The following is a 14,504-nucleotide window of genomic DNA, read 5'->3' on the forward strand; positions in this document are numbered from 1 at the left end:
CCTTCCCATCTCCTTTACCCTTCTTTCTTCCTCTTTCTCTCTCTCTTCCTCTCCTTTATCTCCAATCTCTCCCTCTTCTCCTTCCTTTCTTCTGCTCTCCCTCTATCCCCTTCTGTGTGTCTCATGACAATCCAAGCATGGATGCTTCTGAGTTCAATGACATGGAACTCTCCTCAGTGATGACATCCCTAGCCATAAAGACAGCCATCCAGGAAATTCACTTGTTTCCTGTATGGTGTGATTCCAGGAAGAAGCCTTGTGAATGGAACATGAGGTATTCACCTCTCTATTTTGCAGTCTGTAGAGATTTCCCCCCTTGTATCCCTCCAATCAGACATCTGGATTAAGTGCTACCTCAATTAGGTCTATCCAACAGAACACAACAAAAATGTAATAATAAAAATGAGCAATTAGAATGTTGAATATCCAGTGGAAGAGATTAGAAGTGTTAATACTGTAAGTGGGATACATCTTAATTGCTCACAAAGGCTTACGAAAAAGCTACAGAAATTAGCTTTGTCGTTATAGTAAAGGCAACTGTAAACTGTAATTTTATATTAGAACTCCTTCTGTCTCCCATTTCCTTAGAATTTTTAAGTGATAATTAAAATTAAAAGTTGGTCAACCCTGTTCCTAGCTTTGCCATTAAATCATCCTAATGTCATTACTTTCGTTATTATCAACGTAATAATTCAGGAATGAATCAAAGAAAGCCCAAAGCCTGATGTTTATTCTCAGAGTTCTTTAAAACTCTAGAATAATTTAATTCTGTAAAACATCCATGTTATAGATATTTTGGTTAGTCAGTTTTGATGAAGAAAAGTACCTAGAGAATTTCATTCTGTTTCATGATGGAAAATCAGTGTCCTTTCTTCCAATCATATGTATAAGGACTTTCAATGAGATACAGCAAAGCTTTTAAAAACTAGAAAAGTAGTAGAATTGAATGAAGTTTTTCCTTCAACCTCTAAAAAAAATTCTATCCTCTCTTACAGACAGCTGAATCAGCTCTGGAAACAATTTTTCCAGAATGACAAGAAAGTTCCTTTGGGCAGATTAGAGTTCCTTTTTCTCTTTCTTTTCTTTTCTTTTTTTTCTTTTTTTTCTTCTTTTTTTTTTTTTTTTTTGGTACTGAGGATTGAATTCAGGGACACTTGACCACTGAGCCACATCCCCAGCCCTATTTTGTATGTTATTTAGAGACAGGGTCTCACTGAATTGCTTAGCACCTCGCCGTTGCTGAGGCTGAGGCTTTGAACTCATGATCCTCCTGTCTCAACCTCCTGAGCTGCTGAGATTACAGGCATGTGCCACCGCATCCAGCCCAGATTAGACTTTTTTTTACAAGTGTATTAAATGGGATTACACCCTTTGAACTCAGCCATTGGTGAAACCTGTTGACTTTCTAGCTTCAAAAATTATCCCTACTGATGCCCCTGTCCTATCTGCTCCTACACAACAACCAGTCCCATTCCACTTGCAGAGTAAGTGATGTCACAACTCTTCCACCTTGTCCTGCAATGAGGGTTTGGATTTTATTTAATGCAGCCAGAAGAGATACATAGCTTGTGCCCCAAGTGCTCCACTGTTTTAACTACCATGGCACTCTGCTGTTCTTTCATGATATCTTACCAAAATTCATACATATCTTAAATATTGTGTTTGCTTTTTGCTTTATTGTTGTTTTGCCTAATTGGTCATATGATTCATAAGTTCAGAGATTTTGTTTTCGTTTCATCTTCGTTTTCTCAATATAAAGTTCAATGACTACTGTATTGATAGACTTTTTTTCCTTTTTTTCTGAGGATAGAAACAACTTAGTACTCAATGCCATATAATAAGGATTATCCTCTTAGGGAAAAATATGAGCAAAACAAAAGTCCAAGGGTTGATGAGAGGAATTTAAATGATTTAATCAAAATTGAGGATATTATTTTAAAAATCAATAGCAGCTTGTGACAACGAAAATAATACTTGTAGGTATAAATATTTCCATTTCAGTGAACTTTGTTCAATTCCATTTTCTCAGTTTTATAACCTTGAAATTCATTCAGGAAAGCTGAATTATAGGGTACAGAGGTATGAATACAGGTTGTTTATGGAACACTGAGATTTGTCTGGAGAACTGAGGACATCCTCAGATTTAGAGAGGAGGAAAATAGTTCTATATTGGTAAGGTATTTAGAGCAAATGGTACCTTAAGTAAAGACATTATGCTTTTTAAGAAGGTGTAACATGGTGAAAATGCCATTTAAGGAAGATTAATTAGGCAAGTTTGTAGAGGGTAAATTCAATATGACTATGGGAACAGGACAGGAGAGCTAAAGGAATGAATTAGGAAAAGAAGAATCACAAGTTAGGTTTCAACCTGAAGATTCTGAAGTGTTAGCCAGTAAAATGAAAAGGGAAACAACTGGATCCTTAGAAAAGATCTGACAGTTAAATTTGATAGTGTATGTCAAAAAGCCTTAAGCATGAAAACTTTAGAACTTTCTAAGTACCTATCAGAAAGACATATTCAAACTTAATACCAGTTAGGTATTGCAAACAGAAAGTCTTTGGTTTGAGTTCTATTGTATAGCATAATGGTCATAATAATAATGTATCATGTACTTCCAAATGCTAAGAGAGTAAATTTCAAATGTCTCACCAAAAAAAAAAAAAAAAGTGAGGTGACAAATATGTTAATAGCTTGTTTTAATCAGTTCACATTGCATATATATATATATATATATATATATATATATATATATATATATATCAAACATCATATTGTACCCCATAAATATGATTTTTGTCTGTCAATTTAAAAAATAATAATAAAATTATAACTTTAGTTGGTAAAGCAGAAATCAGAACATTCTTCAACTTTACAAATAGGGCCTAGAACCATTTTAGTGTGTCCAGGAGAAAAAATCCTGAAACCATTTACTCCAAATAAATCAGGAAGTCATGCAATATGAGTCCCTAGGCACTTTTTATTTATTTATTTTATTTTTTATTTTATTTATTTATTTTTTACTTAGCAATAGTTCATGTTTTATTTTTTTGTCTGTGATCTTTTTTTTTAATTGGTTGTTCAAAACATTACAAAGCTCTTGACATATCATATTTTGTACATTAGATTCAAGTGGGTTATGAACTCCCATTTTTACCCCAAATACAGATTGCAGAATCACATCGGTTACACATCCACATTTTTACATAATGCCCTATTAGTGACTGTTGTATTCTGCTACCTTTCCTATCCTCTACTATCCCCCCTCCCCTCCCCTCCCATCTTCTCTCTCTACCCCATCTACTTTAATTCATTTCTCTCCTTGTTTTTTCCCACCCCCCTCACAACCTCTTATATGTAATTTTGTATAATAATGAGGGTCTCCTTCCATTTCCATGCAATTTCCCTTTTCTCTCCCTTTCTCTCCCACCTCATGTCTCTGTTTAATGTTAATCTTTTCCTCCTGCTCTTCCTCCCTGTTCTGTTCTTAGTTGCTCTCATTTATATCAAAGAAGACATTTGGCATTTGTTTTTTAGGGATTGGCTAGCTTCACTTAGCATAATCTGCTCTAGTGCCATCCATTTCCCTGCAAATTCCATGATTTTGTCATTTTTTAGTGCTGTGTAGTACTCCATTGTGTATAAATGCCACATTTTTTTTTATCCATTCATCTATTGAAGGGCATCTGGGTTGGTTCCACAGTCTAGCTATTGTGAATTGTGCAAGGCACTTTTTATAAAAAGACAGAGTAATTCTTTACCATCCTGGGCTACAGAAATAGATGCAATGTCCAAAGATGGCTGCAAAGGGCACCTGGTACATTTTTTCCTGGGGACTCTATCTGGACTCTTTTTCCACTCTAGACTGTGAACTTGACCCATCTTACATTGAGAAAGAACATAGAGCCTGGTGCAGATACACTAAATGCCACATGTTTCAGTGACTGTCTTATTCTGGAAGGGAAATAGGTCCCACTCTTCCAATATGCCGTGTAACCTTGCAGTAGCCTCTTGCGGTGACTCTACAGTTCCACAGAAATCTTCCATAAGAGATGCAACATAACTGGAAACCTTAAAGAGCTAAGGAGATCTAGAGGGACAACTTAGCTAAGCATACATCTGAGTCATTTTAAGAGACCAATCCCTTCCCTGTTTATCTTCAGAAATTGAGAATGTGTCCAACAGTTTTAAAAACGGTTCAAAGTCTTTTCAAATTCTAACCAGAATACTCGGTTCTTTTGAATAAAAATCCCCCAACTTCAATGTATGAAATCATATAAGGACCTTTCAATAATTTGAGATTTCTGAATCTCCCCTAAAACATTTCTGTTTGGGTGACCCTGGCATAGCTTAAGCCACTGTCTCTCAGAACCTGTTTTTTTTTTTTTAATTTTATTTTAAAATTTGTTCTAATTAGTTATTTTTAGTTTTTAGTTGTAGATGGACACAAGATCTTCACTTTATTTATTTTTTTATGTGGTGCTGAGAACCGAACCCAGTGCCTCACGCATTCAAGGCAAGCACTCAACCACTGAGCTACAACCCCAGTCCTAGAATGCATTTTGACACATTGTACACAAATGAAACACAATTTCTCCTTCCTCTGACTGAACATGGTGTAGAGTCACACCGGTAGTGTGATCATACATGTATATAGGGTAATAATGTCCATCTCATTCCACTGTCCTTCCCGTCCCTACCTTCCCTCCCATCCCCTCACTCCCCTCTGTACAATCCATTGTTCCTTCTTGTTCCCTGACCCCCATCATGGATTAGCATCTGCTTGTCAGAGGAAGCATTTGGCCTTTGGTTTTGGGGGGGTTTGGCTTATTTTTGTTATTTTTTTTAATAGAATTTTTCAAATGTACCAAGAGAATTTTTATAAATAATGCCTGAATACCTATCACTTAGTTTCTGCTATATTTTCCTCACACATTTATTCATTTTTCTATCCTTCTATCTATCCATCCATACTTGATTGACTTTTAATACATTTGTTGAATGAGTGAATGGGTGCTACTGTTTTGGTACATAGGCAGAAGTGGTCCATTCTGAGGTTGGCCTAAAACATATACTGATCTTCCTTGTTTTTGTGTGAGCCCAGGATATGGGCAGCTACATAATATTCCCTAAAGTATATTTCTGCTAAGTTCTGTAAGAACCACTGGGCTAGATGGGATTCAGAAATAAGGACAAATCTCTGTCTTCCAGGAGCATACTTGAATATGTTAGTGATAGGAAAAGAAAAAAAGTAGAAAAAAAGTGGGCTAGTAATTGCTTTTTTCACAATAATAAATACTGATCAGTGATATCATTACATTAACATTATCTGATTTCGTGGCATTTCATGATTTAGTTGCATGAGTAGCTAAAAGAAATTGATGCTTTTGCCAATACCAGGAAAAGAGTATTTTATGATTCCTTGTTCAGTCAGTGACAATTGCAAGCTCACTGAAACCATGGAAATTTTGGCTTTTTAAAAAATTCTGCACATACCATGAGATATCCAAGTAATAGAAGCAAAAGAATAGCACATAAAAAGCATTTGTAATCTAGCCTAACTGCGGTCAAGGTTAAGGGCACCTCTGCCTAGTCTAGAAACTCAGCAGAGCAGGCTGTCCAAGTTCAGCTTTCTTTTCTCCTCCACTGTTTACCGACAGGTTCCCCTGCCCACCTATATTTGATTATACTTTTTGGACCCTGCATTTATTATTTTTGATTGCTCTGAAGTGATGTTTGCCTTCAAAGTGACATCCCAGGGCAGTGCTTTGCCATAATCTTTTATTAACCTTAACTGTGTCTCTTCATGTTTATTTTAACTCTCTTATTTTTAGAAGGAGGATTTGGAGAAGGTCAATGCAGTGTCTTTGTGATTGAATTCCAAAAGTAGTTAGCAGGGGTCCACGTATATAAGGGTATTGGATCATTGTGAACTGGGAATGCATCCAAGTTCATGCTCAACTGAGAATCCTCTGTTAAATATTTAAAAGTGAAAACAGTCTTTCAAAGTAGGCATGTGGGTCTGGGAAGCATAAAAATGGGTGAACACAGTACCCAGGTAGAATAGCAAAGGTGGCAGTTGGAGAGCAGGCTTGTTGTTCTTCCAATCTTGACTGTCTCTTCATGCTCTTACCCTTCTTACTTGGTAGAATTCTGCTTTCTGACATATTGGTGAACCTTGTCCCATCAGCTTTCATGTTGTTCTCCCATGGGCTTCCATGTGGCAATAATTGGCACAGCCCAGTGTGGACCTGACCTAGATTTGCATCCTTGCTCTTGTGCTAGTGACTAACTGACCTTGAACAAGAAACGTAACTTTTCTAAGCACCAGTCTCCTTACCTGTAGTAGGGAGACCTTAATGCTACCTTAAGATGTAAAAGGGGTCCAGCATGATAAGTCCTTTGGTAATGGTACTCTACCATTTAAATCAGCTGCCATATTGGATTAGCAAGAAATAAATTGGGGAGATAACGGTGTCCCATTTAGTGCAATTTGAGAGGAAAAAAAAACCTGCAGTGGACAGTTTACTTATAAAATTAAGCTTAATTTTATTTTGCAAAAAACAAGAAATGCATATTCAGTTATGATTTCTCTTTAAAACACGTGTTTGCTTTTTTACTAACATGCAAGTTAATTTGGCATGCTAATCATCTTTCTTTTTAGCTTTCCTTGGAATTTTTTCCCCAGCACAAACGAGGGTGCAAATATTGTCAAAAACCTATTTACATTTTTACCTTCCAGAATTACTAACATTAATATTTATTGGGAGGAAAGAAAAGCAGCAAGGCTTGGTCTTTGGCATTAACATTTGATTCAGCAATATAATTAAAAACTTATATTTGCTTTTAAAATACACATTTTGAATGAAATTTAATAAATCTTGTTTCTGCTCTACAAAGGAGCCACTACATCAAAGCATTTAACTGGAGCTGTCGAGTTCCTGCTGGTGGAATATTACTTCCAGCCTATTTATTAGCTTTTCTTCCTGTAGCTCCACACATGCCTTTTTTTTTCTTCCAGTGAGTGAAAGCACAGAAAAGAAAATAATTTCTTTTCTCTTTCCTCCCCAGCATCATGCAAGACAAGGGACATCAAAAGTCTTAATATCTGCATTATCTGAATTTACTTTGATTATATTTTGTTTCTTATACTTAATATGATTATGTATTATAATACTTACTTGTTTATTTAAAATCAACATTGTTGATTTCAAACTGACTTTTAGAGACATTTGAAATAATTCATGAACCATTTTGAAAGAAAATAATTGCCTCCAGCCTATTCTTTTGCATTTGAAGTAAAAGAATTTCAGGTATTAGCAGTTTACTAGAAAATACAACTTTAGGGAGTCCATATAATTTATTCACATCTTTTTATACATTGTAAACAAGGATAGGATACTTTTGAGAGTAGCCTATGAAGGTTTTTTTCTTGTAATCTATCTTTCAGCATAGGATAGGTATTAAGGGATCATTTTAAGTATGATTATGGTAAATCTCTTATGAACATATTTTCCAGGAAAATTTTATATGAAATTGTCCTGATTTAAAAACAAATTCCAAAGTCATAGATTTGCATTGAGTGAACATGGTATATGAGGTAAAGACATCATATTTTCTATGGTATGATGCACAATGTAGTATGTACAAAAGAAACTAGAGACATCCATCTCAAACTCCAGGCAGGACACAAGAGTGCATAGAGAAGAGTGATTTTTCAGGTCAGAGAATGAAAGACACAGTAGTCACCTAAATCAACACGTTGTAAGCAACATAAATGTGCAATGCTATTTCACAGAATGCAAAAGAGATCAATTAGAAATTGTACTGTGATAGCCACATATTTTTGAGAAAAATTCCCAAGCCAGGCGAATGTGGATTGGGATGAAGACATAGGCAGTGTACACCACCATAGCAAAAATGGTTAGTAAGATGGTATTGAACATAGATCGCTCCCAGGGCTCCAAGACAGCACAGCAGCTAATGATTTGGTATTGATAGTAGAGCCAGGAGAAATACTCCTTCACACGCCTGAAATCCATGGTCAGCTCCTTCAAGCTGCAGAAAGTTTGTCCTGTTGAAGAAGATAACAGAGTAGAAGAAAAATGAAATAAGGAACAAAACATAGATTATCCTTAAATTTTCATAATCTTGACAGGTTAAAATCAAAGAATGTTAAGGATCACTGAATGGATTATTAACATGAACATTACATAGAAATAATACTTAACATATTGATAATAGAAAATAATTATCACTACCAAAAATTATTACTAAAATATTATTAGTAATATCTAAAAATGATAATTGTTAGTAATAACTCTCATTGTAACCATCCCTGAAAATTAAGGTCAACCACATTTTCTTTAGCTGTGTACACAAAGAGAGATAAATGAGAACTTTTCCGTTTCCAACAACATATATCTGGCAGAAGACTTAAGGAATAGTGTGCAGAAAAGTTTATATGGCAAACCTGGGGCTGCTATCTTCAGAAGGGCCTGCGTACAAGTTTGGCCCTTGGCTTGCATTTGAGAACTTGGCTTTTTGGAATGTTCTTTCTATTCTATAAAAATACTAAACTTTAAAAACCATGTAATTTGTAGTGAATACCCACAGTATTCTGGTAGTCTGAAATTTTGAAAATTTCTAGGCAAAGGATGACCACATTGCCAGCCCCAATAGAAACCTTGGGCGCTGAGCATAGCTTCCCTGGGCAAAAACATGGCATATACAGATACTTTCCAAGCAATGGAGTTACATCCCAATAAACATATTTTAAGTTGAAAGTATGGTAAGTTAAAAAATGCATTTAATATACATAATCTATCGACCATCAAAGCTTAGCAACATAGTACATAATTGAGTATGGTTGTCTATCTTTATAATCATGTGGCTGACAGGGATCTGTAGCTCCCTGATGCAGTCCAGCCTTACCAGGGTGTATATTGTGCCATGTATTATTGGCTCAGGAAAGGAACAAAATACAAAATTAAATGTATATTTTATATGAAGGTTCTATTGCTTTTACACCATCATAACCATTAAAAAATTCTAGGTAGAACCACAGTAGGTTGGAGATGGAGGAGGTATTACCACACTTTTTTGCTAGTACAGAAGGGAACACATCCACGGGAGTGTCATATCCTGTTGATCCTGTTGTGTATAGTTTTGCTGTGTATCTTGGATGAATCTTTATGGTGATTTTCTGAATATATGAGTGGTCTGGGTAACACCCCAAACAAATGGAAGGCCCAAAGGATACCTTCAGATGATCATTGGTTTGGGGCACAGAACTTATCAAAACTATATAAACAAGTTTTTCTGGCTTTCAGATAGCACCACAGTTATAACCACATGTAAAACTTTACAGAAAGAAGAGCTCCCACAGTTTCTTAAAAAGATCCCTTGGATGATTTTACAGACCTGTATAAACACGGAAGTGGGTACCTATAGGAATTAGGCTCATTCCTATACCTCTTCTGCTTATTCCTAAGAATGTGACACATCATCAAAGTCTGCTTTGATAACTTTTACTATCCACTCACAGGAAAAAAAATTTGAGGATGATTTCTATTTTCTGGTCTGAAAATATCTCCTTTTTCTTTCTTTTTCTCTTTTTTTCTTCTTTTCTTTCTCCCTCCCCAACCCTTCTTTTTCTTTTTTTTTCTCTCCCCCCAACCTTTTGATACTGGGATTAAACCCAGGGATACTTAACCACTGAGCAACATCACCAGTAAACCCTCCACCCCTTTTCTTTTAGACAAGTTCTCACTAAGTTGTTTAGGGCTTGGCTAAGTTGCTGAGGCTGGCCTTGAACTTGTGATCCTCCTGCCTCTGCTTCCCTAGTTGCTGGGATTTCAGTCATGTACCACCATGCCCAGCTTTTTTCCTTTTTCTTTAACCCTCTTTTGAGTAAAAACAAGATGCTTTTGCTAAGACCATGAACTTCTCAGGCTATAGGGAGATACTGATCCTTGTACACAGGATCCTAGGACAATTCCTGGCATAAAGAGGTCATCAGTAAATATTTCCTGAATGAATAAAAAAAAATAAGTGAATGAGAAGTAATCAATTTAAAAATAACTATAGAAATACGTCCCAATGTAAGTGGGACATAGTTAGCTATTATTGATTTTAATATGGCTTAGCTTTGATAAGAAGTAATATATTTGATAAAGGATCATTTCCACAAAAACTTAAGATGGAAAGTCCACGTGTGATGAGGTCATAGTTATCTGTAATAATGGCCAAAATTATCCAGATAAATGGATAATTTTTACTTTTCTTTGAAAAGAAAAGTTAGTCTCCCACTTTTCTTAGAAGACAGGCATGAGAACTAAGCAATTACATTTAAATGCAGGTGATCTTGGGAAGATATTACTGCTAATGTTCTTTTTTCCTCCCAATTCTGACTGCAGAGAAGAAGCAAAAGTGAATAAGGTTAGGTCTGGAAGAAAATGAGTGACAGAAGGAGGGTGTTTTCATCTGTTTGTGTTGTTATAATAGAGACTCTCATAGTTCTAGAGGGTGGGTAGCCCAAGATGTAGGTGCTAGCAGGTTTGGTGTCTGGTGAGGACCCTGTATCTGCTTCCAAGATGGTGCCTTGAAGGCCATGTTCTTACATGGAAGAGAGGATAGAAGGGCAAAAGCTGAATGATGTGTGAAGCCTTTAAAAAAATAAATAAATAAAAGACTATATCCTGTTTACAAAGGAGGAGTCCTCATGATCACCTACAGGCCTTCCCTCAATACTACTGCATTGGCGATCAAGCTTCAACATGAATTTCAGAAGGGATACAAACATTCAAATTGTACCAGAGTGGTTATTTTTAATAAGTGGCATTATCCCAGCCACTGAGATTTCCCACATTATAGAATGAAATAGTAAATATCAGGAGTTATCATTATTTGAGCTTTTAGCCTGCCTATAAGACAACTTTTAAACATCTTATTCATGACTACCCATATTGGCTTTCTTCTAATTATTCAGAGTTTGAGGCAGTGCCAGGTAGCTGATCATGAGCCTGGAGTCTAGTCTGTTGATTAGGTATCTAGTGCCAGGATATGCTAGAGGAAGGTGCATTACTCAGAGTCAACTGTGTACTGAGAATCAGTTTAAAATATTCTTAATACTCTTTTCAATTTTATAATGAGATAATATTGCTCATTTAGAAATACCATTCTCCTTTTCTCTTTATATTCTAGATTTTTAAAGTGCACTAATTAATCTACTGGTGATTGCTTTCTCTTTTAAAATTAATTCCTTGCTTGGGCAGTCTTGGTGGTTATTGATTACAATCTGTGAGAGACCCTGAGCCAGAGATACCCAGCTAAGCTGCATCCAGATTCCTGAGCCATAGAATCTGTGAGGTAACCAATGTTTATTTGTAAAATTCTGGAAGGTAATCAATCAATTAATCAATCACTCAAAGAAATTACCAATAAAAAGCATAGAAACATATATTACACCAAAGACAGAGTAAGACCTTGGTCACAAATACCCCAAATCTGCTATGATCTGAAATATGGTCATTTCAAATACATTTTCATATTGCTAACAATTAAAGAAGTTAAGATTTAATTTTTTTCCTAGACTGTTTCTACAATCTGTCATTTCTTAGCCCTCTGAGCAGTCACCTCTGACATGGGAAAAGTGCTTTTATTGTTAACTCTCACTTTAATCTTATGAAGTCTAAAAGTCATTCCACAAAAAAAAAAAAAATTGATTGTCCCCCTTTCTTTGATTCTGTTTCCCCCTATTGATTATAAGCAATTTTAAAGATTGTTTATTCATTGTTTCTTATGATGAAAAGGTGAGAAGACAGAGAGAGTTCGTTATTATTGGTAGGCCATCTGGTACAATCTATTGTTAGAATGTGCCCTATTTTTAGATTCTACATTTGCTTAGGTAATATAATTCTTCTTCCTTGTGAGTCCATTTTATTAACCCCTTATGGGACTATATGCATGATTTATAAAAAAAAAAAACCCACTTTAGACAATTTGATGAATAACATGGGTAGGAGAATTCATTTTTCACTGAACAAACACCATTTTGGTATAACTATGTGCCTCTGGATAGTAATGGTCCCAGAAGGACTCTGTTCCAAAAAGCATTGCAGGCAGGAAATGCTGCTCTGGAACACATAACAAGCAATGAATGAGGGGCCAGGAATGAGCAATAAATAGAGGCAAAGAAGACAGAATATGCTAAGAAGGACGTTGGGAAAAGAGGCTGAATTTAGGCAAATAACTTGATTAAATGTAGGCAACCTAGAACCAGATGAGAGCAAACGTCTTAGTCTGGAGTTTTCACAATGAAATGTTAAATTTGCTTACCTACTTCTTTAAAGACTTAATGCCATATCCCAGTGAAGGGCTTGAAATATTTACTTTATTCAAGCACACCAGGAGTCTCCTTGTTTTTAGCTATGTGCTTTTTAAAAAATGATTTACCATGTTTGGAAATATTCTTTAAAATATTTCCTCTAAACTGGATGACTTTTAAAACCCACTTAGACCTTTAATGAGATTGTACATTTAAAAGTGGCACCGCCTAAGCAGGTGGTGGTGGCATGTCTTCATGGGTGCAGTGCCTGGGATGCACTTTAATATGGTTTTGACTCTGACATGCTGAATTATTTGATGATACCTGCTTTAGACTGAATGTTTTCCCCCAAATACTATCTTGAAATCCTAAACCCCCAAATGATAGTACTAGGAGGTGGGGCCTCAGGAAAATGATTAGGTTGTTAGGGCAGAGCCCTCATGAATGGAAATAGTGCCCTTATAAAAGAGATACCAGAGAGCTCTCTGGCTCCATCTGCTTCATGAGGACACAGGGAGATACAGCTTTCTATGAACTAGGAAGACGCTCTCACTAGACACTGACTCTTGGGGAGCCTCAGTCTTGGATTCCCCAGCCTTGAGAGCCATGAAAAGTGAAATCCTATTGTAGGCGAGCCGCCTAGAACATGATATTGATATAGCTGCCAGAACAGACTCAAACAACATTCTCTGGTAAAGAGGAGGGCAGTCGATTTTTAAAGGGGTCATCATACTGCCACCTGGGCTTCTCAGGAGGCCCTGTTGAAACACAAAGCAGTTGAAGCTCCCAGTCAGAACGGGGGAGGGGAGTCACACAAAGTCGTCACTGTCACCTGGAGTGAACAGATTGTCAATCAGGGAGAAAAGCCCTCTCTGAGCCTTTTTTTTTTTTTTTTTAAATAATGAGAAAGTCTCCTTCAGACAGGACTAGAGCAGTATACATTTCAACATTACCTAGAGGATTCGATTGATCAGAATCTCCCTAATGAATAATAAGACAATTTACATTTTCATCGGATTACTTGTAGTTTAGAAAGCATTTCTATTTTACTTGCAAAGCCCAGAGTATGTATTTGGGAATAAAGATAGTGGTTCGAATTCTGACTCCTTTACTTACTGGCTATGTGACCTTGGGCCAGTTACTTAATTGTCCTTGGCCTCGATTTTGTCACCTGTAAAATGGAAATAATAATCCCTATTGTTTAGGGCTGCTGTGAGGAACAGCAATAATGCAAATACAGCATCAATCCCAGGGGCTCGAATGTGGAAGAAATGCTTAGGTAGGGAGACAGAATCTAACTATAAGAAGACTTTCCTTTCTCCTCTACTTCCATTTATCCATTGAAAATAATTATCAGCATCCTGGAAGTTGCTTTCAGAATATTCCACTGAATTTTTTATGGATATTGCACTGAATATTCCATGGTGAACAAGACAGGCATGGCCATTCCATGGTCTAGTCTACCAATACATAGTTCAAACAATACTTAGCTCCTGTACTGGGTAGCTAAAATGGAATCTTAGAGTGCTAGTGGACTGTAGAGATCCCCTAAGGTGAATCACTCATTTTAAAGAAAAGGACCAAGCCTGTGAGTTAGTATTAAATTGATATTAAATTGGTTGACATTAGTTTGTCAAGACAAATTCCAGTTATTGAACCATGGATTGGCATGGATTTATATACCATCAATTAACAATGAAATCAGAAGTAGAAATTCCAATGAAGATTTTCTGTGTTCTTCTCAAAGCCAAGCAAAGATAAGGGACTTGGGTGTGAAGGATATCAGGGAGGCCTCAGTCCCATACTCTCTCAGTTTCCCCAGATCCTATCCTTTCCTTACATAAGATTTTTTTTTTCTGACATTGGATAGTTCAGATTCTGGTCTAGCAACTGAGGGTTTGAATGATCACTTATTGCAAATGTAATTGGGAACCAGTGAAACCTAAGGTTTTTATTGGTAATGTACTCATGAGCATGGATGAAAGAACCATAGCCAGACTACAGGAAAGAGAGGGAGGATTGTTAAGAATCAGAGTGAGGGACTGGCTTCTAGAAAGAATTCACTGAATGAATAGGGACACTGGAAAATAATCAAGGACTTTGAAGTCCCCTAAGAGATTATTGCGTAATTGAATGAAGAATTAGTTGCTCTCTTACTCTCTCTCTTTTTAAAATTTG

General features: G+C 36.3%; 1 protein-coding gene across 1 annotated transcript in view; it reads right to left on the minus strand.

The window, feature by feature from the left end:
• Positions 1-7,735: 7,735 nt before the first annotated feature.
• The window catches only part of SPTSSB (serine palmitoyltransferase small subunit B), a 28,030-nt gene continuing 21,261 nt past the window's right edge, over positions 7,736-14,504 (minus strand). The window contains exon 3 of the mRNA XM_081301836.1: positions 7,736-8,072. Coding sequence (XP_081157962.1) covers positions 7,810-8,040 — 231 coding nt within the window. The 5' untranslated portion in view covers positions 8,041-8,072 and the 3' untranslated portion in view covers positions 7,736-7,809. The remainder of the gene's footprint in view (positions 8,073-14,504) is intronic.

The sequence above is a fragment of the Spermophilus citellus genome, assembly GCF_964194105.1.
Source record: "Spermophilus citellus genome assembly, chromosome: 7".
NCBI classification, from domain to species: Eukaryota; Metazoa; Chordata; class Mammalia; order Rodentia; family Sciuridae; genus Spermophilus; species Spermophilus citellus.